This window comes from Podarcis raffonei, chromosome 4 (genome assembly GCF_027172205.1).
Source record: "Podarcis raffonei isolate rPodRaf1 chromosome 4, rPodRaf1.pri, whole genome shotgun sequence".
Classification (NCBI taxonomy): domain Eukaryota; kingdom Metazoa; phylum Chordata; class Lepidosauria; order Squamata; family Lacertidae; genus Podarcis; species Podarcis raffonei.
In genome coordinates, this window is record NC_070605.1 from 66,778,813 (window position 1) to 66,806,446 (window position 27,634).

At 41.7% G+C, this 27,634-nt stretch overlaps 2 protein-coding genes and 1 long non-coding RNA gene across 13 annotated transcripts in view; 1 reads left to right on the forward strand and 2 right to left on the reverse strand.

The window, feature by feature from the left end:
* Positions 1-2,666: 2,666 nt before the first annotated feature.
* On the reverse strand, positions 2,667-15,813 carry BEND2 (BEN domain containing 2). 6 transcript variants are annotated; one of them, XM_053387135.1, is made up of 12 exons: positions 15,700-15,813; positions 12,828-12,959; positions 12,358-12,506; positions 11,630-11,698; positions 11,399-11,473; positions 11,027-11,131; positions 8,981-9,752; positions 8,067-8,267; positions 6,045-6,166; positions 5,404-5,593; positions 4,616-4,819; positions 2,667-3,591 (listed from the first exon to the last, which is right to left on the reverse strand). In XM_053387135.1, exons 1-12 carry the CDS (start codon positions 15,710-15,712, stop codon positions 3,401-3,403), a joined length of 2,223 nt encoding a protein of 740 aa, XP_053243110.1. In that variant the 5' UTR covers positions 15,713-15,813; the 3' UTR covers positions 2,667-3,400. The 6 variants fall into 6 exon arrangements, with proteins under 6 accessions (XP_053243110.1, XP_053243114.1, XP_053243109.1 ...); XM_053387139.1 differs by lacking the exon at positions 15,700-15,813 and adding an exon at positions 15,340-15,465 and having other exon boundaries at positions 4,616-4,702; XM_053387134.1 differs by lacking the exon at positions 15,700-15,813 and adding an exon at positions 15,340-15,465.
* Positions 15,814-15,876: 63 nt separating this feature from the next.
* On the forward strand, positions 15,877-20,820 carry LOC128413183 (uncharacterized). Its single transcript, XR_008330267.1, has 2 exons — positions 15,877-17,748; positions 20,581-20,820. It is a non-coding gene; the product is annotated as an uncharacterized LOC128413183 (long non-coding RNA).
* NHS (NHS actin remodeling regulator) overlaps positions 17,922-27,634 on the reverse strand; it is a 249,886-nt gene continuing 240,173 nt past the window's right edge. For all 6 annotated transcript variants that reach the window (XM_053387129.1, XM_053387128.1, XM_053387131.1 and 3 more), the window contains 3 exons: positions 24,602-27,577; positions 24,071-24,197; positions 17,922-23,087 (listed from right to left, as the gene is read on the reverse strand). In XM_053387129.1, the coding sequence (XP_053243104.1) occupies positions 22,451-23,087; positions 24,071-24,197; positions 24,602-27,577 (3,740 nt within the window). In that variant the 3' untranslated portion in view covers positions 17,922-22,450. The remainder of the gene's footprint in view (positions 23,088-24,070; positions 24,198-24,601; positions 27,578-27,634) is intronic.

Sequence of the window (27,634 nt, forward strand, 5' to 3'; positions counted from 1 at the left end):
TTTATAGACTACTTTTTACAAATACATGGACTCAGGCACATCATTCAGAAATGGAAGGTGGGGGAGGAGCAGAAATGGTCCCCTATATTTTGGAGAGGACTAACCCAAACTCTTATCCTGCTCCGGGCGAAAAATAATTTTGTCATTTTGTTACTGGATAATACATTAGCACATTAAACAATGGGTTTACCAGGATATTGTTTTATATACATTATATGTCTCAATGTCCTTGTAACATCATAGCAAGCTGGAAATGTTTTGAGATTCCAGCTAAGGATACTCCTGGTCAAAATTCAAGGTAAAGGTAAAGGAAGTTTGGACAGAGCAATAGTTGTTGAGTTTGGCGAATCTGGTAAGTGCTGCTGGGGTTTTTCAAGGGTTTCCAGACCTTTAGAGGATGTTTGCAGGCTTTTTCAATGGTGTTCTCAAAAGACACGATTTCACTTACCAGTAAATGTAGAGCCCCAGAACGTAACCCCTAGGTAAATGGAGAGTTGCCTATACATCATCTTGCAATGTACTAAATGTCACATAAGGACCAGTTTTGTATAATGTTGTCATAATGCATTTGAGACCAATTATTTTAATCTGAAAAAGGGAATTATGAAGGGCTTGGCTTCCTCAGTTTGGTATTTTGTGTCACAAGCTTTTAAACAGACAACTCCAAACATAGTAAGTAGGCACCAACAACTTCTAGAACTGGATGGGCAGGGACATGGCCATTGATCATAACTCAGATTCCCAGCCCCACCATTGTATTTTCAGGTAGAACATGAAGCTTGCAAATTGGGACAAAGAACTGTAAATCTATAAAGGGCATTTTAATGGACATACTCTAAAAACCAGTTCTAGAGCCATGTGGCTGACCTCCAGATACAGCGTCTCTGATGGGGACAAAGGGGCCTATCATGATTTGTAAGAGCCAGGAGAAAGATCCAGCCTCTAGGAATTTCAGATCTAGTGTCTGAAATAACTAAATAAATAGAAGGGCTTCACAAGTGAAGGCTATTGCAACAAAATTAGGTGCATAGCTGAGGCTGTAAATGCAACTATGAGTTTAGGCCTTAAGCAGCAAACTGAAATATAAACTTCTCCAAATAATCCAAAAAAAATATAAAAGATGGTACACATTCAACTGAGCTGGTTTGCATAATATGATAAAATAAAACTACCAGGTGTTAAATGTAAACAACGTAACAAAAAAGAGATACAGAGACAGGTGATTGTAACTTGGAAAGCAATAGCTTGGAGCTACATAAGACAAAAAGAAAACTCATTTCTAGTTTATAATAAATATTCCAGAATATTTATGCAGAAATGTCAGACAAAACCTATTCTAAACGAGAACTGAAACCCACAATAAAAATGTTCTACTTTATCAAAAATATGTGCCTAGCTATCTTCCTTACATCATATTCAAATGTGAGGTGATGTCCTGAATCCTTGGCCTACCTGGCAGCAAGTCAGTTTGTCAAGTCCAAAGTCCTGGGGTCAAGCAAAGTCCAAAGGTCAGGAAACACAGTCCAGATGTCAATCCAAGTAGTCCAGTCTAAAGTCCAGCAGTCAGGATACAGTCCAGAGTCAAACCCAAAGCACAGTCCAGTAGACATCCAAGCCAAGGCCCATCAACGTGGGCTGCTGAACAGACACAGCCCCTCAGCTTTGCTTCCCTTTTGTACTTTGCATGCTGATTGCAGCATCTGGGCTTGATGATGCATGTGACCCTCACCTGTTCCAAGCCTACTCCAGCTGAGGAATCATACACTTCCTCCCAGAGCTAGCAAGCTCCACTTGGCCAGCTAGTGAGCTTATAGGCCTTTGCCTGCCTCAGCCTCCTGGAGTGCCACTCCCACTCAGAGCCCACCGTGTTCAGGGAGAAAGGGGTTCCTCTGCTGGTTCCTGTGCACTGACCCCCATCCCCTCTGTCACCCTGTGAATACTTCTTTCCCCACCCTCTGCTTGCCCCAGTGTGTCGCCATCCCAGCTACACCCCTTGCTGGGATCCTCTTCCTTCTCTCCTTCGTCCTGCCAGTTCACAACTGGTGAAGCTAAAGGGTGGGGGGAAAGATGCAAACCAGTTTTGGTACCAGGAAAAAGAAGTTAGCATTTTTTGGTCCTTTATTCAGTTGTGGATATCTGCTACCACTCCCTCAGGCTCAACACTGTTTAGGCAGACTCTGCATCAATGGCATGATTCACTTTCTGATATTGTACAACATTTCACTATGTATTGAAAGTGCTCCCAAATTAAAATTATACCCCATGTGAAAAATTTACACATCAGAAAGAAGGCTAGCCACCCTGGCACAAGGAATTAATCCACAGAAAACTTGTATTCCTTCAAAAACTCAGGAAAACATCCACTTTGTGCTCCTCCTTGGGCTTCCATTACAGTGGTACCTTGGTTCCCTAAACTAAATCCGTTCTGGAAGTCCGTTCTAAAACCAAAGCATTCCAAAACCAAGGGGCACTTTCCCATAGAAAGTAATGCAAAACAGATTAATCCATTCTAGACTTTTAAAAACAATCCTAAAACAGCAATTTAACATGAACTTTACTATGTAACGAGACCATTGATCCATAAAAGGAAAGCAATAATCAGTGTACTGTACTATAAAATAAATAAGACAGTATTGTAGATGATAAATTTTATTTTATTTTTTAAAAATATATTCTTAACTTCACTGATGATAGTCATTGTTTGGATGGGGGGCTTTTATCCATTTCTGCAGTCACTCAATCAATGCATCAGTAGCTGAACTGGGTTCCACACAGTCACAAAAACAAATTAACCGAAAAAGCCTCAAAAACAAAAACACGAAATAAATAGCAAAAACAAAAGTGCCAAACTTAATCCATTCCAGAAGTCTGTTTAACTTCTGAAATGTTCAAAAACCAAGGCACAGCTTCTGGTTCAGGCGCCCTGGAAACAATAGCCGACAGCCACATCGGACGTTCAGCTTCCGAAAAGCATTTGCAAACTGCAACACTTACTTCTGGGTTTTCGCCGTTTGAGAACCAAGGTACCACTGTATTCTACCTTGTAACCCATGTCCAGTGTAACTAACATGCACATACCATTTGCAGGTAATTTCTCTTAGGAATAGCATTTCTCAGCAGAAGACACTGTGCATTGAGAATGAGTTTCCTTAATGCCTGTCATCCTCTACAGCAGACAGAAGCATCACTGACACAAGATAGAAACCAAATTCTTACTCTGATCTACTAAATTTCATTTTGTTAAGAATACTAAAACTCTCCAGTTGACAGCTACTGAAAATAAACTATTGTACCACATCTTGAAAAAAGTCCACTGTGACTGTAGCAGAGGCTACATCTAACACAGTTATGGCTGACAGACTAGAAAGTTGCTTTTATATTGTTATACTGCGACAGGGTTTCACAGGGAACATTTTGAACTTCGTGACAGTGGAGGTGGTTTAGCTGACACTTTGCTTTGGACTCCAGATGAGGCCTTTTTATGGTCAAATCTCAGGCTGCGAATTGTGCTGTTTATAGCTGCAACACATGCTTTCCAGTCATATCCAGTTTCCTTCAGCTCAAAAGATGGGTAAGTCTCTTGCAGAAAGTCTAATAAAAAAAAGCAAGTTACAAATTGTTTATTCAAGTTTTATATTGCTTAGTAAGTATTGAGTTATACACTGTTCAGATTAGGCAAATTAAAGGCATCCTACTTTGAAGAGAGAATGCTACAGTACCCGTAACTGCTTCTGACAAGCAACTACTAAATCAGGAATCCTACAAATGAGCAGTAAATGCCTTTTGGAAGAGCCTCATCAACATGATTGCTCCTCTGGTGCTGTGGAGCCCTGGTATCCTAGGAAGCAGTGTGATGAAACAGGATGGAAGATGGTGGCACAGAACTCGCTCCAAAGCTGACTGAGCACACATAATCGGACCTACCGTGTGGCAATAAGGGCAGCAAATAAGTCCTACTTCGCAGCCTCTAGTAATCATCCAGCAGAGCTCTTACAGACCATCTGCAATCTGGTCTTATTTGCTGGTGGGGACGGGCATTTGGTGGCCCGCTTTGACCATTTGGTCCATTATTTTGAGGATAAAGTCACTTGACACTGCAGCAATTTCGATGCTGCCATTATTGTAACAATTCCATCTTGATCACTGAAATCTCTTGATGGGGCACTTCTGGTGGGTTGGCCTGAGATTTGGTTGGCCTATGCAATAAAGACCAAACCTTGAAAGTGGCAGGCGCTGCTGTGGAACGCCCTGCAAGTAGAGGTTTGGCAGGAAGCTTCCCTGCCTCCTTTTAGACATATTCTGAAAGAGGTCTTGTTTAGACAGAGCTCCACAATATGAATTTCTTTTTCACCAACCAGTATCTCCTGTTTTATTAATGTTTTAAATCTTATGGATACATCTGGATACATTTTATTGTATTTTGTAAAGCACCCTGATATATCTTGTTAAAGAGCAGTTTATAAATATTTGAATAAATATTTCACAGCCTGACAGCTCAGTCCTATATAATGTCTGCTCGGAACCAAATTGCACTGAGTTCCATGGGGGTTACTCTCCAGTTAAATTGCATTTAGGGATTGCAATCTGCATCTCTCCTATTGGAATCATTACTGACCTCTGAGAGCGTTTATTTTGTTGCAGTCCAGTGGATGTGTGCCACGGTCCAGGTTGCCATACACATTGCTTTTTATCAGGATATTCTCTGTGAACAGATGACGTATCAGGTAGCGTGCTGAAAGTTCTGGCCGAGTTTTTCCTTTGGCTGCAAAAATAACTGAAAAGGGCAACTGGACATTCCTTGATGGGTTCCCAAGATGTGCTAGAGAGGAGGTATTATTATTATTATTATTATTATGAAAAAGACTTCAAACCCTGTTCTTTAAGCAGAGTGACTCAAGAATGGTTGACAAATGTCAGCCCTAAGATTGTCAGCCTGAAAGCAGGGACCATCTAAAAAGCTTAGAAATCTAACTATCCTGTTTTGTTCTAAGTGGAATGGTTTCATGTTTGTTTTCAAAACTAATTAAAAATGAAGAGTTCTGTGTCTACAATGAGCAGATTCCTCATAATTCTATATTTCTGAAATGCCTAAAGTAGATAACTAAAACAAACCCATGTCTGCATGCTCAGTCTAAACTGAAGAAGGGAAAAAATTAAGGAAGATTTATCAGTCAGACTGCTAAAAGTCTAATTTAACTTGTGAGCTACCCAGCTAGGTATAACCCACCAGCCACTACTATGCTCTGCAAGCTGCTGGATCACCCCACCCCCATTCTTTCCCTCTTAGACAGACAAGGGGGGAAATGCAGGTTTTTAAATGCCTGGAGGACTGGTTTACAGTGTTTGCATACTGCATATGGCTTGCACAGTTCTGACATGGAAAATGAAGGTTCAGCAGCTTACCCATTGGCTCTAAAGAAGGCGGTTCACTGGAAGAAGGTGTGTTTTTATTATTATCCCCTGTTGAATTTTGAAGCTGGTTTGATATTGAACTGGTTTGAGAATTGATGTCACTCTCTTCCTCAATATCAATTAAATCTACACACATGGATGTGTCTGGAGCTTCAGGAGCTTTCTCTTTTCCCTCAGTGATCTAGGAAGCAATGTAGCAGGGAGGAATATTTCCATAACTAATGTAAAAATGCAGTAATAAACTTCTACAAATATCATAAGGAAGAAACTTAAATGAATTAAAGCAAGAACAATATTGTCTATTATTTTATTTCATAGTATTTTCAATTGAGTAAGCTATGTTATTTTTGCTCTTGGCAATAGCAGTGACACAGTAGCAAAAGAGGTAGGCATTCTTCTGTAAATTCTCTATTCAATTTGAAACATTCGAAGCAATGGCCGTGAATCACTACTTCGGTAACTAGAGATCTATAAATATTTTGTATCAATGAGCCTGAAACATCCTTAATACTTTCTAGGTTTCAGCGTTTATTATTAACTTCTGATTTCAAACTTAAAATAATTGCTTTCAGAGAAATGCAGTCTGGGCTAGGATGTGTTTATACAGGCGTCAACACAAAGAAAGAACTTACTGGACTTGTTTTGCTTTCATAACGTAAGCAGCGGATCATTGCATTCACATTTGTAATACAGGTTTTCCAGTCTTTCCCACGCTCACTTAGATCATAACTTGGGAAATAAGCAGCAAGAAATTCTGCATTCAAAAACACAATTATTATTTTTTAAAGCACACTTATGTTACTATGAAACACCGCGCTTCTGTTTTAAACAAACCATTGAATAATAACAATAATAATAATAATACCCCACCCATCTGGCTGGGCTTCCCCAAGCCACTTTGGGTGGCTTCCAACAAAATACTAAAATACAGTAATCCATCAAACATTAAAAGCTTCCCTAAACAGGGCTGCCTTCAGATGTCTTCTAAAAGTCTGGTAGTAGTTGCTCTCCTTGAAATCTGGTGGGAGGGCATTCCACAGGGTGGGTGCCACTACCAAGAAGGCCCTCTGCCTGATTCCCTGTAACTTGGCTTCTCGCAGTGAAGGAACTGCCAGAAGGCCCTCAGCGCTGGATCTCAGTGTCCGGGTAGAACGATGGGGGTGGAGATGCTCCTTCAGGTACACTGGAGCGAGGCCGTTTAGGGCTTTAAAGGTCCACACCAACATTTGAATTGTGCTCGGAAACGTACTGGGAGCCAATGTAGGTCTTTCAAGACTGGTGTTATGCTCCCAGTCACCAGTCTAGCTGACGCATTCTGGATTAGTTGTAGTTTCCGGGTCACCTTCAAAGGTAGCCCCACGTAGAGCACATTGCAGTAGTCCAAGCGAAAGATAACCAGAGCATGCACCACTCTGGCGAGACAGTCCGCGGGCAGATAGGGTCTCAGCCTGCGTACCAGATGGAGCTGGTAAACAGCTGCCCTGGACACAGAATTGACCTGTTACTCCAGGGACAGCTGCAAATCCAAAATGACTCCCAGGCTGCGCACCTAGACCTTCAGGGGCACAGTTACCCCATTTAGGACCAGGAAGTCTTCCACAGCAGCCCACCTCCTGTCCCCCCAAAACAGTACTTCTGTCTTGTCAGGATTTAACCTCAATCTGTTAGCTGCCATCCATCCTCCAACCGCCTCCAGACACTCACACAGGACCTTCACCACCTTCACTGGTTCTGATTTGAAAGAGAGGTAGAGCTGGGTATCATCCGCATATTGATGGACACCGAGTCCAAACCCCATGATGATCTCTCCCAGCGGCTGCATGTAGATGTTGAAAAGCATGGGGGAGAAGACAGAACCCTGAGGCCCCACAAGTGAGAGCCCATGAGAGTATCTATTTTAAGAGCTTGTGTAAATTGAAATATTTATGAAAATAAATACTGATTACCTGATTATAACCAGACAAAGGCGACTAGGTAGTAAAATATGTTAAGAATATTTCATAAAGCAAAGAAAACCATATTTCATCTGAAATGAATTAAGTGCATGTATACCATCAGGCAAATTTGTTTGCTCCAGTTGCAATAGGAACTGCCGTTTTTGTGTGTGAATGTATAAAAACATGCAGTTTTTTTAATACTTGCAAGTATAATCATACTTGCAAGTTAAAGGCAACATTAGGGAAAGAATGTCTGCAGAGGAGAAAAAGTGCCCAGTGAGGGTGGTGTTTAAACCTTTTAAACCTTCTCCTATTCACTGATTCTCCCCCTTTCCATTGTCTCCTAGCCATATTTCTTTCTGTTGTTCTAGGCAGCTGGGGGGGGGGGGAGGAGAAAACCACTTGAGAAGGAATTGTGGATGAGAACTGGCAGGGAAATGATTAAGCACTTTTCTTCTTGGCTGCTTCCAACCTACTGTTCTACTCTATCTAAATATTGGGAGAAAACATAAAACTGGAAACCCTGTCTGAGTCTTATTATGTAGTTCTGGCCTAAGGAACTGCCAAGGGTTGAAAATCTAACCCCTTCTCTTAAACCAGTGTGACATCAGATGGCGGTGAGCGTCCTGGGGGGCGCCGCTCACGGCGATGCACCCCCCTCAGGGGTGACACCCAGGGCAGACTGCCCCCACCTTGCCCCGCTACTGCGTGACATACCTCTGATTGCAGCGACCTTGTTTGGGTCTAGTGTCCTGCGTCCTCGAGCTCTTGTACCCATAACACTGCATAGCAATGTTTCTTTTGGGAACAAAACCCGGACCAAGTAGCGCGCAGCATACTTTGGCACGGTCTTTTGCCACGCTTTCATCAAATAGTTGCCAAGGACCTTCACATTCCGCTTTGGATCACCAATGAACTCTAGATAAAGGAAAATATTAGAAGAGTATTAAAACAAAATTGCACTGCACCCACTGCAAGTCCTCCAAAGTGCCATTCTGGGCTTCTAACATTTCACAGACATGGTCCACGTGTTTGGAAGCACACCCCCCCAGGTTCATTAAAGACACAATTTTTCTAATTTCTTAACCATGATTAAGAGACTGGGAATGGGCCACAGACTCCTTACCCCTTCTCCTGCAGCTCAAGAACTTCCCCATCCCTGCTCTTTTCACAAATTACAGTAGTGCAGTAATATTTCTACCCAGATAGTAATGCTAAGCATCCTTGCAAAGTCTGGTTGCAAACTTCAGTGAGCTGTGGGGAAAGTCTCCTAAATATTCAGTCAAAAGAATAACACTCAATAAAAAAAGAAAAAGGATGCAACACAGAAGCACCTTTTAAAACAGTGCCAGGCTGAGTGATGGACAGGGAAATGGTTGGAGGATAGTGGCTGCTATGAAAATACAACCTGCCATTATGCCCTTGTGACACCTCCACCAAAGGGCAGGTACAATAGAGATGGCTTTTGCCTTTATGGAGCAGGAAGTGAGAAAGCAGAACGTTGGTGCTATGAGAAACAGTGGGTGGCTACCTTTTCAGTTTAATGGAAGAATCCCTGTGCATGCAAAAGAGTGGAATTAAAGAAGGAATTAAGAGCTAAACACATTATTCTTATGAAAACTGTAACTCACCAAAATTATGACTCATAGAAGAAGAAGAAGAGGGTACCTCATTACTAATATCTGTACCACCGGTTGAAGTTCTGTAAGTTACCAATTTTTTCCCCCTCTCCAAACTGGTTTCAGGTAATATCACTGGTGAGGGTACAGCTGAAGATTCTACCTGAGCGGGACCATCAGTAGTTGAAAGACTAGCTTGTGAAGGAAGGTCACACATCTTATTAGCTGTAACTGGTGCATTCAATAAACGACTAGAGGCAACTGCTGAACTGGCAGAAACAGAAGATGACGAAGGTGGCTCATTACGAATACTTCTACTTCCAGGTGAAGTTCTGTTAGTCACTGTCCTATTGTTTCTCTCCAAATTAGCTGCTGGTGGTGTAGATGCTACTGATGACACCACTGGTGAGGCTATTGCCAAAGCTGCCACAGTAACAGAGCTTTCGTTGGCTAAGTTTGCTAGATTGGTTTGTGAAGGAATATTAGGCATGTCACTAGCCATGTTGAATGGGGGACACAGTGAACGGGTGGAAACAATTGTAGGAAGTGGTGGACTCTGCCTGTGCACAGGGGGCTGTGATTCAGGTTGAAGGGTGTGTGGAACTGGCTTAACCGCAGATCTGGTCAAAATAGGAGCTCTTTGTAGCTTAACCTTCATGGGTTGGCTCTGACATCCATGCCCAGGGGGTAAGATCTGACTTGGCTTTCTTTCTGTTGCCTTCTGGATTCTGATTTTTCCAGGTGAGAGATTTCTAGGACTTCTGTACATAAACCTAAGTGGCCTCTGAAAAGGAGAGAAAAACATTGAGCAAACACTCCAATCTGCCACACTGCTTGGCATTAGCCCCATTTGAAAAAGTGGAGATTATCAGGTAAGCACATACTGGAGGCAGGAGTACTCAAATGCTGTGCTTTGAATGGAACTGAATTTATATGTTCAGATTTGTTTTGCATCATGTTTTGTTAGCCATCTTAATCATAGTCTACAGTGGTACCTCGGGTTAAGTACTTAATTAGTTCCGGATGTCAGAGGCTTAGTGCTGTCCAGCTGGCCATAGATAAGACTCTGGGCTCCCAGCCAGTTCCAAACAATTGATTTATTTGACAAAGTTCAAACGTACATCTCCAGCGTTTCCATTAGCCTCCTTCCCCTTGTGTGCAGTTGCTCCCTCTAATCTTACTTCCTCCTTTTCCGCACCCAGCATGCAAGTCTGCGAAAACTCCTCCCCTTACTTCCTCTGTGTACAGCATGGCTTGTCCCAGGCTCATCCTCCTCCCCCTCTACGTCAGACTGACTGTCAGATGACAAGCTGCTGATAATCTCTTTAGGCTCTCTATAACTGCTGGTTTCTGTCCTTTCATCTTTTCCCGTTTGCCTCTCCCTGACACCGGAGGTCCGTACTTAACCTGAAACTGTTCTTAACCTGAAGCACCACTTTAGCTAATGGGGCCTCCTGCTGCTGCCGTGCCGCCGGAGCATGATTTCTGTTCTCATTCTGAAGCAAAGTTCTTAACCTGAAGCACTATTTCTGGGTTAGCGGAGTCTGTAACCTGAAGCGTTTGTAACCTGAAGCGTATGTAACCCGAGGTACCACTGTATTTGTAGCTCAAGCTATATAAAGTTATTTCAGCAACTTTGAAAAAAGTTATACAATATAGGCTAGCCTTTTGTATACAAACATTAGGTTTATGTTTTTGTGCAATGTTTTCTTACTACTATATACACAATCTTGCATTGTAATAGAAACCAAACTTGGGCCCTGTTAGATGTACTGTGCTATCCCAAGCTGTACACAGTTATGTGCCTCTGCTACAGGGTTAGGGACGCACAGGGATGGGGGACCTGTGCCCTAGAGATACTGTTAGACTACAGCTCCAATCACCCCTGACCGTTGGCTATGCTGGCCCATCCCTGCTCTAGTGCATGGCCAGATTAGAAGCTTAATGCCATTTTTAAATCACCATGAAACACAATAAGAAATACACCATTAAAGACAATTAGAAAATTAACAAAACATCAACAAAAACTAATTGCAACTACAGCAATTTAATACTCACTGGTTTTAAAAGTAAAGGCTTTAACCGGGTGTGTTGCATTTCTGAGACCTTGCGATGAAGGCTCTCAAACTTCTCATCCAGTTTCAGAATGGCATCATACATGGCCTGCAAACATACATTTATTTATGTCAGATTGTAAGAGAGATTCGAAGCCAGCTGGAACTCAAGGGAGAAGACCAGGAAACCGGTACCTAAACAGACTTCTTGTTTTGGAAGAACTTATAAAAGCAAGGATGGAAAACCAGAAGTTGCTGGACTTAAACTCCTGTCTATCCCAGCCAATGGTGAGGGTGTAATGACATTTGGAGGGCCACACATTCCCTATCCATGACAAATGGCTTCTCAAACAAACAATGAAGGACGGCACAGTACCTGACAATAATTAAGGACTTCCATAAGTGTTTTCTGCTGATCTCCTGCACATGAAGCTTCAGATACAACACTCCCCTAGTGTAAAGACAATGAAAATGTAATCCTAGTCACAGGAATAATTGGAAACAAAAATGATAAAATAAAGCTCTCAAATTTAAAAGAAAGCAATATTTTAATTTGTGCAGTTCCTCCTACAGAGAGGCTATAAATTATTTTTGGAAGTATACATACACATTCATCATCAGGGTCGTATTCATAAATAACATCTCCATCTTCATATTCAGGCTCTTTGGCTCTCATCTAATAAAAATATTGAAATAAAGAATATAAATAACATAAATTATAACTGATATAGCACTTATAATCATTTGTTACTATTTTCCGTGGGCTGACTAAGAAAAATTATTTTAATCCATACTAAGTTTTGTTAAGAAAAACAGAACGCTGGTGCCACGCTGTGGATAAGAAATTCATTACATGGAAACGATCAATGTGCTCCACAGATACTGCTAATAGTTCATAGAAAGACAGTAAGCAGGGCTTATAGAAACAGTTTGAATTGTTATATTTTTGTGTCAGTTATTTGATAAAAGTTTATACAGTCATACCTCGGGTTACAGACGCTTCAGGTTGCGTTTTTTTGGGTTACAGACCGCTGAAACCCCGAAGTACCGGAACGGGTTACTTCCGGGGTTTGGAGGTTGTGCATGTGCAGAAGCGCCAAATCACAATCCACGCACGCGCAGTCGTGCCACTGCGGGTTGCGAATGTGCATCCTGCACGGATCATGTTCTCAACCTGAGCGTCCACTGTATTTTAATGCTGGGATAAGCTGATTTCAGTCTTTTGCAGTCTACTTAAAAAACAAACAACCCCTAAAACCCTAGAATCTCTGTGACCCGAATTAAGTTCTTAATCTGAGGTACCACTGTACAAGTAATTTATTGGAATATACTTACCCCCGTTAGAGAGGATGCAAGTCGGCGCCTTTTACGTAAATAAACTAATTCCATTTGTTCTGGATTGCGACTGAGCCTTGGCGCACTTGTTGAAAGATTTTCCTGTGATCCAGCTTGCTCCTCTATATCCAATAAATCTTCATTACCTTCTAAAAATGTAAGTTAGGCAGTGTCTTAATAATGCCTTAGATACCACTCAAGAAAGATTTAATTTAGTTTTATACCTCACTATCCCAATTAATTAGTCTTCTCATAGAATGCTACATTAAAAAAGTATTTCCAGAAAATTTGATTCACTGTGGGTAAGATTTCAAATCTGGCACTGGAAGGGTAGAAATCTGGAGGTCACAAGTTTTGGCTTGGCTACAGTACCAAGGCCAGACAAAAATTATGCTTCCCTAGATAACATCGCTGAACCCCCTATATGAAAACTCATAATCATCTTTCAAAATGAAATTAAACATAATTACCATATGTAAGATGAGTTACATAGCGACCATCACACTTCCCTTGAGTTTCAGGTCCATTTTCTGTATCTTCCATTTCTGAATCATCAATTATTACAGTGTTGTCATCATCTTCAGTGTGCACTGCAATATAGCCTAAAACATGTACACAGCAGGGGAGATGAAATAGATGCTATTAAGTACAGTAGTTTACAGTTCTCTGTATAAACCCAACAGCCCAATGTATCTATAATAAAAGCCTTTTATTGAACCATATAGTAGATTTTATGTCTACTTTACTTTATAATTTAACATAACGTAAATAAAGCAGCCTTCTCTTCCCCCCCCCCCCCGCCCATTCAAGTTAATGGAGGAATTCGGTTGACTTGTACTACAATCACAAACCTCCACTTTCCACATGGAAAGTGAAGGTCTAGAGAAAATGGCTTTCAAATTAAGCACAGCTGCACATTGATAAGTACTGCTCCTCCCAAGCAGTTATGACCATCCAGTCACCAAGAATAAAACTTCATTCCCACAGATTAATTCTTATTCACCCGAGGTTAAAGAATAAAGATGAGGTGGGGCAGGGGGGAAGTGTAGTGAACCTGTTTAGCAGGTTTGAAGAGACTCGCAGTTATAATAGCAATAATAGTGTGCAGCTCATTCATATGGAAACGCACAGTAAAAGAACAATGCAATAAGTTCATCTTAAAAGTAGCCTGAAATATCACAAAATAAAGGGGCAGAAGTTGGGAGCATGCAATGTGTGCATCACACAAAACCAAGAATCAGCACTGTACTGTACTTGGTGGAGGGAATGCTGGATTGTGGATTGGACCCAGGTCTTGCATCACTCATTTACTTCCTTATTAATTGTTTGGGGTACATTTCACTTTGTACCTATTAGAGCTGCGCTTGCTTCACTTTTCCCTTGTCTCCCTTTTTATTTTAGGAGGGAGGCTTCGGGCAAAAAAACAAAAACAAGACTTTTCAGTGGTCATATTGGAAAGGATGATGTGTTCATTTGACTTTTAGATTATGCAAAGCACATGCATGTGCTTGCCCAATTATGCTCCTAATTGTCTCCTGAGTAGATTCCCCCCACTCTCACCAATCTATTGAGCAAAGCACAGAATCCTAGTTTGACCTGGATACATAAAATAGGAGTTAATGAAATGTCTTATTGGATGCTAAGACTTACAGTACCCTATCATTAGGTATGAAGCACTCAAATTTTACCACTAGAATAAGTGTACCTCTTTTAAGGACACAAAACCCAAGGATCAATGGCAGCCAAAGAAAAAGACATCAGAACAAAGATGACAGCTGTACCATTCAATATGGCTCCATTCAATGCTTTTGTGGGGGAAACCCCCTCTTTTTTAAAGAGAAAAATGTTTGTACTAAACACACACTCACACCCCAACACTTTATTTTTTATGCTGCAAAGCAGGTCTATGCAGCTACCTTGTTTCTGGTGTTAGAATCACAATACATGGCCTAATACTTCCTCATTTTTTAAAAAGTGATCACAGTAACCACTATGTTTTAACTTTTGTGTTCAACATGGGTGTGAGACAATTTCTTGGTATGAACTCCCACCACTGGCTCTTTGGGATACTGTCTGGATGTCCTCATTTTATCTTATTTGTTTAAATAATTGTTTGAAATAACAGTTTGGAAATGAAAGGGAAAAAATTAAGCACCGTCCTTTGGATGGAATAATTTCACCTTTCCATTCTTGTTTTCAAAGACACCTTACAAAGTTATAGGAAAATTAAGCACACCACAAAGGTATAATTTCTACAACTCTCAGGAAGCTGCTGTTCTGAGCACAGGGCTGGTTTTAGGTTTGATGAGGCCCTAAGCTACTGAAGGTAACGGGCCCTTTATATGTCCAGCTGTCCTTTGTCAACAACAAATTGTCACTGTTTTTTGTGTGTTGAATATATGGTAATTTATGGACCTAATAGGTATCTAAAGCCATTTGCACATAACAGATAGGAGCCTACACAACACAAAACACTGTTGCTGTGTGTAGGTTTTATTTTGTTTTTTATCTTATATTTTGGATATGTACATCCAGATTTTTCCCCCTTTAATTTTTTTTGGGGCCCCCAAGAGAGTGGGGCTCTAAGCTATAGCTCATTTAGCTTATATGTAAATCCGGCACTGTCTGCGCAGTCAGAACGGCCCTTTCACTCTCAGCTTTAAAGTTTAGATGGACGACTGCGCTGCCTTTGTACACACAACTGAGCGATGCTCATTTCTGAGGAAACACGCGTAAGACTGCTCAGTGTGGCTGCAGTCTTGTGCCCCATCTAGCACAGGGGGAAACGGACCTGCGTCTCCCCGCCCCCTCCGCACGAGAACGGCTTCCTCGAGCCACCTGTCGTGCAAACGGCTTCCCAGCGTTCTTCAACGGTAACGCACGCGCAGTGGAGAGGCAAGCATTTTCGTACATGCTCAGTTCCTTCGCGTAGCACAGCTACAGAAGGTGAGCGCCCGCGTCCTCCCCACACTCCGCGCTCACCAAGATAGCGAGCTTTCATTATCCCCTCAGTACAATAAGGTTTTATTCGCCCGCCAAAGAAATCTCCTCAAACCTGGCCTCGTTTCCCCGGCCCGTTAATCTCAAGCAGCCTTGGTTATTCCCCCCCCCCCCGCACAAGCGCCGAAGTAACGCTGACAGACAAGCGCGCTGCGCAATAGCAGCGCCGCTGAGCACGAAGCGGGCCAATAAGAGATCAACACGGAGGTGGCACCTCGCGAACGGCTCGGCTGCTTGAGCAACGGCCGTTTGCGCGTCCAGCCGTTGGAAACGTTCCTTGTTTACGCATGCGGCCAGGCGGCGGGTGGGCTCCCGGCTCCCTGTCCGTTTCTAGCTTCTTACCTTTGGCAGACATGGTGCCGAAAGAGAGGAGGAGGGAGGGGAGCCGCGAACGGTCACGACGCGGCGAGGGCCAGCGACGGAACAGACCCGGAGTCGGGACGCAGAAGCGGCTGCAGCGACGTGAGGCACAAAACAGTTTCGGTTACCCTTGCGGCTGCGCAGTAGGGACTTGGGCGCGTCTGGCAAACGGGCGGCCGAGGGAGGGCGCGCTGAGGTGGTGGCTTCGCCTGTCCCTTACAGCGTTTGCGGGAAACGGCCTTGAGAGAGCGCCCTTCCCTCCGTCGCCTCTCCCACCCCACGAGATTTCAGGATGTGACGGCAAGCACACGCTCAACAGGCTCTGTTTTCTGCGGCACATGCAGCCGTCGCTGGCAGCGCCACTGTTCCCTCGCTGCTCACTTGGTTCGGTTGTGAGGGGATGGCAGAGGGATTCAAAGAATGAAAGAAACCAGTACCTTGATTATATAAGTTGCAGGTGAATGCGCTCGCAAAGTTGCTTGCCTATAAGCAAATACTTACAGAGCATGAAGTGTGCTCTCACTGTTTTCAGATGTTGTAGTAGACATTATCTTAGAAGAGGCTTCCCTGAGTTAGGAAATGTGCTTCTTTTAAGCTAGTGCTTGCCACCTGCAATTTTTAAAAGTACAGTGGTACCTCAGGTTACGTACCGTTCAGGTTACAGACTCCGCTAATCCAGACATAGTGTTTCAGGTTAAGAACTTTGCTTCAGGATGAGAACAGAAATCGTGCTCCGGTGGTGCGGCAGCAGCAGGAGGCCCCATTAGCTAAAGTGGTGCTTCAGGCTAAGAACAGTTTCAGGTTAAGTACGGACCTCCGGAACAATTTAAGTATTTAACTTGAGGTACCACTGTACGTATAAGACACATAGATAATTTCTACTATTTAGCAACAACAGAAGATTGAAATGTGCTGTTTTTGCACAAAATTATTTTTGATCACAATTTGATTTAGTTTTTGATTCCTGACAAGACAGACATAAAAGGGAAACTATGGGAACCGATGTGTGATTAGTGGGGCTTTCTTTCAGAGATTATTTGTAGCAGTGAAAGCCCTAAAATCTAGATTTCAAACTTTTTGACCGTAGCTAGCCTTAACAGCACACAAGCCACTGCATGTTTAGTAAGCAATAACTTGAACAAAGGCTTGAATCCTGAAGTCATTCGCTAGAGAGCAAGGCCTGTTGAAGACAGTGAGGCTTCTGAGTGACTAAACATGCATATGATTGCATATACCCTGGAAGTGGACCATTTATACTTGGAATGGTACAAAAGGACAAAATAAAATCTGAGTAAAATAGCTTTTAAGAAACTGGTTTTGGTGTTTTAGTTTGATTTTTTTGTTTTGTTTGATATCACAAGTGCTCAGGGTTGGGTATAGCAATAGTAAATTCAGAATAATAAAGGTGATGGTGTGTGCAAGTGGTATGAAGCTGGGGCTCTGCTATTGGTTGATGAACACTTGTGTAACTTTACCCTCTGCTTAATTTTCTTGTTTCTAGCATGTATCTGTTAGAAATGCTTTGTGGCCGAGTTGGGATTTTAACTTGCATCTAATGGTCCTAATCCAAAACTCCTACATTATAATACTGAGCAAAGATGAAATCTGAACAATGCATAATAAATTTGTGGAATCTGGTGCCACAATAGATTATGATGACCTATAGCAAGAGTAGCCAATGTGGTTCCCCCCAGAAGTTTTTGGACTACAATACCCACCAGCCCCAGCCAGCATAACCAATGGGGAGGGATGATGGGAGTTGTAGTCTAACATCTGGAAGACACCACATTGGCTATCCCTGGCCTATAGTTTAGGTGGCTTTAAAAGGGGATTAGACAAATCCTTGGAGGAGTCTGCTGCAATCATGTTCTCATGTACTTGGCGGTAAGTCCCACTGAACTCAATGGACGGAGCTTCCTTCTGAGCAGACATACAGAGGATTGCACTATATGACTTATCGTTGGCGATAGATCAGGAGAGCTGTTGTCTACTTCCGGGTTTAGAAGAGGCATACATTTGAAGCACAATCTGGTAAGGAGCAACTGTAAGGAACGACTGTTGCTTTCATGCCCCTGTTTGTGAGCTTCCCAGAGACATTTGGTTGGCTGTGGTAGGAAAGGGGATGTTGGATCAGGCAGATGTTTGGGCTGATCCAGCAGTGCGGCTCTTGCATTGATTGCAGTGAAGCGAAGAGAATGGAGCAGTTTAATTGCAGTCACGTTTATTTGCCATTTCTATACACACTTCCTAGATAATCAAACTTTTCTGACACATTTTAGAGAGGGGGTTCACAATGAAACTGTCACTGTTTTTACTAAAAATAAATACAAGACTTAAAGTGTTGCACAGCTCTAAAATATACAAAGGCTTGGATTTAATGTAAACTTTGAAAACATTTTACAAAAGAAACCATCTTTGCAACAATTTAAAAAGTTCATATTTACAAATATTACAAAAATACAAAATGGATGCAAGTCCATAAACCATTGTCTCTTCTGCCAGCATGAACTGGTGATAGTACCAAAATAGTTACACTGTAACCTTCTTAATTGGTTTTTTTTTTAAACTTTTAAGTCATAACCTACAGTATTTCTCTAAATCTGCCACAATTGCAGCAAATGCACTCTATCAGTGACCTTTGGCAAATGCAAACATATGCTTTATTTGCTTCAGCTAATCCATATTCTCTATGCTGCCACAATATTAAAATAGGAAAAAAAATGTTATTGAAAGAAAAGATCAAACAAACAGCTGCATAACTTCAAAAACCATTCTTGTAACATCAGTGCAAACAACATAATTGCAAGTTGGAATGATGGCTCACAAATTACTTATGTGTTTATACCCTGTTTCAAGATGGGATGTGTTTTGAGGGCTCTGAAGACACTATTTGTGAGCACAATCCTATGCATGTTTACTTGGAAGTAAGTCCCACTGCATTCAATGGGGCATGCTCTCAGGAAAGCGTGCATAAGATTGTCGATTTAGGTTGTTTTTATCTCCAAATTTTGTCACCCTGGTCCAGAGATCTATGCACTCATACACAGGCAAGGAGCTATTGCTGGTTATTCCCATTAACGTCAATGAAAGGGCATCATTGTGTGCATAAAGTTATGCCCCATCCTCAGTTCTAACGGGAGCAACCCTTGTGGGCAGCAGAGCTCCATTTGCCAACCATCTATTGCTGAATCAGGGGTTGTTTGCCAATATATATATTTTAAAGTGGATTTACAATCCATATTCATTTGGGCTTTTAATCTGATAAATAGAAAATAGAAACACTTTGTCATAGATTTTTGAGTAAACAAAATAAGTTTTTTATATGATAGTTTTGTGAGCATTACATAAGAAGGTGTTTCACTGCCTTCTAATTCAAGTTGCATGTACTTTTTTTAAATATATCTCTCTATATTTATATAGCTCTCTGTGGTATCAATACGAAATCATTAAATGCCTTGGAGTGTTATCCACAATGGAGGCGTTTGCCAGCCTCAATGCACTGTGGATGGCACCTACAAGACTGACATCTTGGAGAAACCAATTCAGCTGTTTTATATAACAGTTTTGCTATAAAACACATTAGCATTTTTTAAACAAATGAATTTGGCACTTGGATCCTCAACATGTGGTGGTGATATTTCTGCCTGTGACACTGAAGCAATGCCATTGGTGATGCTCCATTGTTAGCACCAAGAGTTAAGACTCAGTTGTCTTAGCGTCAGGAGTTTGTAAGGGTACTCTGGCAGTAATTGAAAAGTGGCCTCAAATGGCACTTGTGCCTCCCATATCAAATTTATTATATTGTTCTTTTCTTTTTTAAAAAACTACATGAATCATGTCAACCCACTAATGCTTTCTACTTCACTTGCTTTTTGACCACTTTTTAGAGCTTGCTTAGTAGCTCTATTAGGCTGCAATCCTGGATACATTTCCTGGGAGTAAGTCCCATTTTAACTTTATGGGACTTACTTCTGAGACAACATGCATAGGATTGCACCATTAGACTTGCTTGTAATACTAACTAACACCTCTCTATTACACATCCCTACCAAACATTTAGGTTAGGTTTTGCTTATAGCAGTCCAGATCCTAAATGTCTGCCCCAGCGTATCTACCTACTCCACCTCCATAACATCTCTGCAGTGTGCCAGAATGTTGTCATAGTTAGTGACAACATACCGGCTCAGAAGTGCAGATGGCCCATCCTAAATCTTTATTTGCCAGCATGGCAAATTTTAGAATTGGGCCAGTGATTTCCTGTTCTCACTAGTCTTTTTACTCACATGCTTACCATTCATCTTTTGCCACACTGGAGGACTATAAGAAAACCTAAAAAAAGAAAACCTTGTATATTTTTCACGAGCCCCTGATGAAGATGAACTTCAACAATTTGTGACTAATTCTGAATGCTGTTATTTGCTCAATCATTTCAACTACAAACAATATATTTAAGCTTACCCTTATGAGCAAACTAAAAAGTAATCCTCCCTCTGCTTTCCACTCCTTCTAAATTCCTAGTAAAACTTATTTCTGCTTGAAGCCAACTTACTTGTAGACTTACTAGTGACTATCAACTTAATTCTGCCATTTGATTCAATCTGTACTGCACAACACATTCCTCCTTAAAACTGCCCTCAGCACTAAACCTTCCTGCATTTGTATTCCAGAGTTAATATCAATGGACTGCATTTTAGAAAACTGGGCCTGAATGTCTATTTGATTTTGGAGTCTATTGCAATGGGGAAACTGATGCATCTATGGAAAATATTCTATTCTAAAAATAGTGACATTGTTTTGTGCATATGAGTGTTTTTTAAAACCCCTGTTGTACTTGATCTCATATCAATTTGTTTTTGCTCCTAGTTTTCCGACAAGGAAATTCAAGTAACTTCAAGTAATCCAGCTTTTGTTTCCCTGCCTTCATTTATTCAAAGTATTTGCTTGGATTCCTTTTCCACCCCACCCACTATATATTCCCACCCTGTTAAGCATTTCTGGTAAAGCCAGGACCAAAAGAAACTGAGCTGTATGTGGCTGGCATAATAGACCAAAGAGTTTCCCCATTCCAAGTTTAGTAAGCTATATAAAGTATGCATACATACACCTATTTCTCAGCTATTTTTTTCACAGTGTCATTTTCTAAATATTTAGGTAGCATGAATGTTGTCCGCACAAAGCTTCACTGAAAAGTTGTTACACAATTTTATTGATGAATCAAGAGCATTTGTTGCATGCTTAATAGTTATTTACTTTATGAACATGAAACTAATCTTGTTTCAAGATTTACGTTACCAGGTTATGACTAGGTCACCCAACAGCCTAGTAGTAGTAGTAATATGAAAACATTTCCTTATACTTGCCCCCTCTTTACAGTCATTGTTCAAATTAAGTGTCAAACATCAGAGTAAAGTCTGACAGCTCATATTTTGCATTTAGAAGAGGGGGAGGTGTTTATTTTCCTATTTAAAGTGTGCTTTTTACCCGAACAATTGTTGTTGTTCTTGTTGTTATGGTTATGGAGGCACTAGAAACTTAAATCCGTTTAACTGATGTGGCTTCCCCCAAGAAATCCTGGAGTTGTAGTGTAATGGGGCTATGAGTCTCTGTGGCATGTGTGGGCAACCTTTGGACTGCTAAGTCCCTGCCCCCCCCATGCTTCTGAATTTTGCTGTTTACATGCAAAGGAAGACACACCGAGGGAATCATCTTTGTGAGCCTTCCTTGCTATATAAATTGCACTCCCCACAGGTTGCCAAATACGATAGGGAGGAAGATGTCTGGGAAGAGACAATAGGATTAACTTGATTTAAGAGACTGATATTATTCTCATTTTACCAACTGCAGTCTGACTAACTACACTTCTCTAGATTCTTGGCAGGGGGTTGGGAGAAGCCTCAACTGCAAATCTGGTTTATAAACAGTTTGTATTTGTAGTGCCTGCCAATAAGCCTCTTGCCACAAGCTGCTCTTTGAAATTAGCTTGTTTGGAACAGCACTTTTGGAAAGAAAATTGATCAGATAATATCAAATTAATCTTATAATAATATTTTATTCAGATTTTCCCAAATTAAAGGGTTAAATTTGTATTAGAGGCTTTCATTATTCAATTACAAGTGGTAGATATGTAAATTATGTTTGATATTAAAATTGTATTCACAGAATACAGTCAGTACCTTTTTTAATCCTTTTTTTGTCTTTCAACAAGGTTATCGTTTGCCACCAACCAATTTTCTCTCTGATAATTCTATTTACACATGTTTATCAAAAATATGGATATGTACATCTGTTTTGTTCATTTCTTCTAAATTTTGTTTCTGTTCATTTTAATGTAAAAAAATACCAATTCCTCAAGCAATTTAATGTTTTTTCCCTAGGGAAGCACAACAGTGAAGGTAATGTTTTTGATCCTAAATGACATCTTTGGAGGGGCAGAGGGAATTCTGAAAATTGGATAATGTAAATCTACATTGACAATGAGAAACATGAAGACAAATGAAATGAAAGTTAACCATTTAGTAAATTTCTACTTATAGAAAAATGTGAAGTAATAAATAGCTACAGATCATCTTCTCATCTCCCAGTCTCTTAAGCAACCCTTAGCATTTTCAAGCATCAATATTGCCCTGCATGGTATTTGACTGCTACAGAATTGGCCTTTTATAGTCAGGTGAGCCAAGTGATTGCAGAGTCCTCCCATTTAACAGTCAGAAGTGTGCTCTGGTCCAGGTGTAGCCTATGTGGAACTCTGAGAAGATCGATCATCATGAGGACTCCCGTCGGAATTCTCAGTCTCTCCTTCGGAAATGGCTTGCATCGGGGTGTTGTACAGTCTGCAGCGGACACTGTAGCGGCTACTGCTGGCTGCCGGGGGTGCCCGTGACCGCCCCACTCTTGAAGATGCTGATGTTGGAAAGCTTTTTGAGGAAATCCCTTCTGCATTCATTCTCGGAGTGGAAGGAGAGAGAGGAGCTAATGCCTCGGCACTTGATGAGGCTTGGGGAGACTCATCAGCATTTTGAAGAGCATCCCCAATTAGTTCTCCAGGAGATTTGGGTGAAATAGGGCTCTTTAGTATCTCTGTGGCTGACATCCTGTAGCTAGAATCAGAACGGCTGCCCTTTTTCAGGAGCAACAGTTTGAATTCTTCATTAGATGTGTTGGACTTTTTGGCGTTCCTGTAAATAAGCCCAGGAGATCGCTGGCTGCTTGCTGGGCTTGCTGCACCAGTTGTAGGGGGAACATTAGTTGAAGCCGCAGGTGATGTGTTGCTGGCACTAGAAGACACGCTGCTAGTACTAGATGAAGCTCTCAATCTGTTCCTTGCAGAAACCTCTCCAGAGTCCTTTCTTCCAAGTACTTTCCTTTTTGAGCTGTAATGGGGAGGGAAGAAGCCATCATATTCACAGCTTTGATACCTATCTCATACTGTTTTTGCTGAGCGAGATCACAAGATATTTGCAATTATATAGACAGTAAACAGCGTCATCTATAAAACTGAACTATATTAATATATTTACCAGTACAGTATAATGACTTCTGCATCTGTGCATTTACAGGAGAAACAAATATAAGTGAGCAATGCCTAACAGGCTCAGAAATCACAAGGGTGATGACTATGATTCCAAGGGTCAGGCTTCACACAGCTCCCTGTCCTCCTTTCAGTAGAGAGGGGGGTGAGCTTCTGACCAACACAGGAATCTGAAAATAATTTCTGTCCCGCCTCAAAAACAAGTAGGGGGCGGGGAGACCTAGCAGTGCTATTACAGATCTCATACATATATGCAGGGCTGTTTTCCTTAAAAAATGTTTAGGTATACTCTCATTTTCCTACTCCTATTGAAATACTGCCCCCTCAATGAAGCCAAACTTAGATCCACAAATTGTTTAGGGGTATGCGTACCCCTGCGTCCCCCCAGAAAAAAGCACTGCATGTGTCCATGCATTTACACAACCCTCATGTAGTCTTCAGAGCAGGTTCTTAACAACAGCTGGAAGAGGTTTTATTGCAAATCTGCTATGTCTGCACCAGGTTTGGAAAGTCAGCCTCTCCCATTCCTGTTTCCTCTCTTGACTGCTACTTGGACCTGTTGATCCAATTTTTCCTTCACCCTGTCCTCAGTTTAACTCCCAGTAACAAGGTTGTTGCTCATGAATGACAAGTAGAAAAACATAAATGAGGTATATCATGAAGACCATTACAAACATTCCTGTGCAGTGGATTGAAGAATCCACATTTCAAAGCTAGTAGTTTATCACCGCTGCTCTGAATAGTTGATTGATTTACTTTAGGTCTATTCCTATTGCCATGAAAATAGCACATTTGCTGTTTTTAATAACCCTAAAATGAGCTTACCGGTGAATAACTGCAAATAGATCCTCTGTTGTTCGAGGCTTATTTGGAGACACGAAAGCTTCTTCTGCTTCAGCTTGAGAATCTTCACTTAAGGGTGAGAATATGGAATCATCACTTGGGGAAGATTCTTCAAAACAAAAAGAGAAGACCTACTGAGACTTAATCAAACACTTTCCCACATGTTACAATAGAGCTGGTTAATGTAATCTACTTGCTCAATAATTAATGGACCTGCTAGTATAATGACAGGCACTAGACAATCTATTCTAAATATTGGATGATCTGTCAAAATAATGCTTAGTTATAAAGGGTTACTGCTCTTTTCACAGCTGAACTGCAATAAAAAGAAATGCAAATTCATTCCTACACATATATATATTTCTGCAAAGCATGGTAGGTTTTCTCTCTCTGCTGAAAAGTATTGGCAAAGCTCCATTAAAATAAATGGAGCTGTCAGCTGGCTGATCTCTGTGAACTGCCACCACAGAAAGCCATCTCACTCAAACAGAACAAAAATAGTTACGAACGTACCTTTTAAGACATCATCATCTGGGGTCCTTTGTGACTCAGCTGCTCTGCTGTCACTCTCATCAGAGGCACTTTTGGTTGGAATACCTGACACAATTTCGTTTTCCTGCTCAGATGATTTTTCACTGAGTGAATCTACAGTTGAGATCTCTGATTCATAGTTGATATTCCCAGGCACTTTGTCATCATGTTGACTTGGATCAAGCCGATGCTTTAGCTGATGACCAATGTCTGTTCCCCCACCTGCGGGGCCAGACTGGGACATAGTTTCATGTATAGGTTCGTATTCCAACTTTTGTTCACGGTATGCAGGTAATTCTTGCTGAAGCTGCACAAGGTCAAGACTCCTCTCCTGCTCTGATCCATATGTGGTTCTTTTCCCAATAGAATTGCTTGAAAGGTCATCTGAGCCTTGTGGAAATGGTTCAGCAGAACTGCCACAGGCTTTATTTAGCGTACTCTCTAGTAAAAAATCATGAACCCGATGCATTTGATCTGTTACATATTTAGCTGTTGGAGCACCCACATTTCCTGAGGTCACCATCTGTTTGCAGGTATTCTTTTCACTGAAAGACAAACTGTTAGCCATGTGAAGTTGTTCTGGGGTTATCTGTACTGGAGAGACATCAACATAGGACACAATGGCCTCTTCCATGGAGTATTGTCGTGATATTTGCTTCTTGCTTACATGTGGTTTCATTTTACCAGAAATGGCAGTAACCAATAAAGTGTTTCCTTGAACATGGAGCTCTGTATGATCTTTTTGTTTCACTTCTTCGGGCTTATTAATGGATCGAAGATGTACAGACTTCAGAACTGAAGGTGTGATTGCAAGGGCTTGTGGAGGATTGGAGTTCAGTGCTTCTTCTACCATACTCGGTTTATTGTAATTAAAAGCATGTAGTTGGTGTCTGTGAGCATATGGTTTATTCAAGACATTATGAAGAGCACTTAGGTCAAGATGAGTAGGAGGTATAACTGGAAGTTCTAGATCTTTGTTTAGAGATACGTTGCCATCTTTAGAAGAAGGCTGTTGTAATGAGGACTTCCTTTCTGGTACTTTTGGCTTTCTTTTACTCCCCCCTGGGGATAAGGGCCCAGAAAAGAAAGCTGTAGGAAAAGATGATGTTGGTGTTTCAGACTGACTTGAGTAACCACTTGAAGGAGAAGCTAAGCCAGCCAACTTTTCTGGGGAAGCCAATTTGAACTCGTTCTCAACAGAAGGGAGGGAGGGAGTGGTGGCTCTTGATCCAGACTGTGACGTTTGTGATTCAGAACTTTCTGGCGACTTTATGCATTCTATGACTGTAGTACCCGTAGCAGTGCTAGAATTGGATAAAGACCTATAAGGGTCATTCGATTTCAAGTCATTTAAAAGCCAGAGATCTGCATAGTGAGATTGTTCAGCACCTTCGTCTTTAAAGGATGGGATGTCCATGGTGTCAAATGGAGGGTCTTTTAATCCGCTCTCCTCCTGATTTTCCCAGGCGAGTTCCTGCTTGCTTGGCAGACTAGTGTTTTCTGCTCTCGAAGGTGTGTTTGAAAACTCGAGTGGCAGCTTCATTTCCCTGGAAGTGTGAGGCATGTGCTGCTGCCCACTGCTTATCTTTGGTTCTTTCTTCTCAGGAAGATCTATGCTGCTGTCAGATTTCCTTAAAGATGAACTGCGTTTTGGTGGGGCTGGCTTTGCCTTTGGTTTCTTTAGAGAGATGCTCTGCTTTCCTTGCCTCCTATGGTTTACGTAATCCTGCCAGGCGCAGTTAGTGAGACTGGAAGCAACGCTTGCATTCTGGCCACTCTCGGAGCCCACAGCTGCATAGTTACAAATATAACTTTTAGTTCCCTTGAGACCACAGTCAAAGTGCATGGAGGTATAATAGCCTTCAGTGTCAACTGAAAAGTGTGAGCTACTGTCTGCTTTGTCAGATGGTGTCTTCTCTATAAAACTATCGTATGTGGCCATGCTTGTAAAACTTGGACATCCCAGACTGTCTGTCTTGGGGCGTTCAGGGCTGAAATCCTGGCGGCAGGATGCATCGTGGTGGTGATGCAAGAAATTCCATTCACTGTCACTCGTGTTGCTGTTATTAGGGTCATCGAGTAGATCCGCTACAGTGGAAGTGAACGAACTTGTCCTGTGTCCTCTAACTTTATCTAGCTGATCACTGTAGTGTTCGGTTATGAAGACACTAGAATCTTCATTGGCATTAGGGGCAATGTTCAGGGATAATTCTGAATCACAGTGTGAAGAACCAGTCAGTGGGGGAGAGGCAGCAGGAGGAATTGTTTCGGATGTTTGGGAAGGACATGTTGAGCTGCTTCCACTCCAGTTCCCACTGGATGACTGGTGATCATCTTTCTGGTCCATGTGACTGCTAAGAAGAACTCCAGCTGTGGAGATGGAGTGAATGGGACTTCCAAAGGTATCAGAGTTTGATGAAATATCACAGCTTCCAGAATCTGCCATCCTTGACAACCTTGACCTCCCCCTCTCATTTGAATTACAGTCTGGACTATGAAGATGCTGAGAACAAGTTAAACCTATGGGATGGTGTTCTTGTGAACACTGGGTATTGATGACATCTTTACTTTTTGTGGAGATCCTTTCTTGGCTTGCTAGAAAGTGTTCTGCATCGTATGCTGACATTTTGGCACCAGAGTTGTGGTCCCCTTCATTGGCTCTAGCACCTTCACGAGGAAGACTCCTAGATCTGATGCGGTTGCTTACTGATGTTGTAAACATGGGGTCACCATTGTCTGTCAGCACCAGTATGTTGCCAGCTGAGTGAGACAGGGAGGCTACTACGCTCTGACCCCTCTGAGCTCGAATTCTTCTCCGGGATGGGGCAGCAATAAGGATCTCTTCTGTCTGGCACTCAGAGTCTCTGGTACCTGACCTCCTGTTGACGTTATTAGAGAAGTCTGGATTTGCATGCACAATCACATTCCGCTCTCTTGCTACGGGTGATTCGTCAGAATCTAGGACACACACAAAACTCTGTGAGGCACCATTTCAGTTGGCTGACAAGCTATGTC

Excerpts from the sequence above, each read along its gene's own strand:
- BEND2 (XM_053387134.1), bottom strand. Across the intron at positions 11,699-12,357 it reads TTGCATCCTCTCTAACGGGG|ATGAGAGCCAAAGAGCCTGA; the intron begins GTAAGTATATTC and ends TATTTTTATTAG. Across the intron at positions 5,594-6,044 it reads ATGAAAGCAAAACAAGTCCA|ATCACTGAGGGAAAAGAGAA; the intron begins GTAAGTTCTTTC and ends ATTGCTTCCTAG.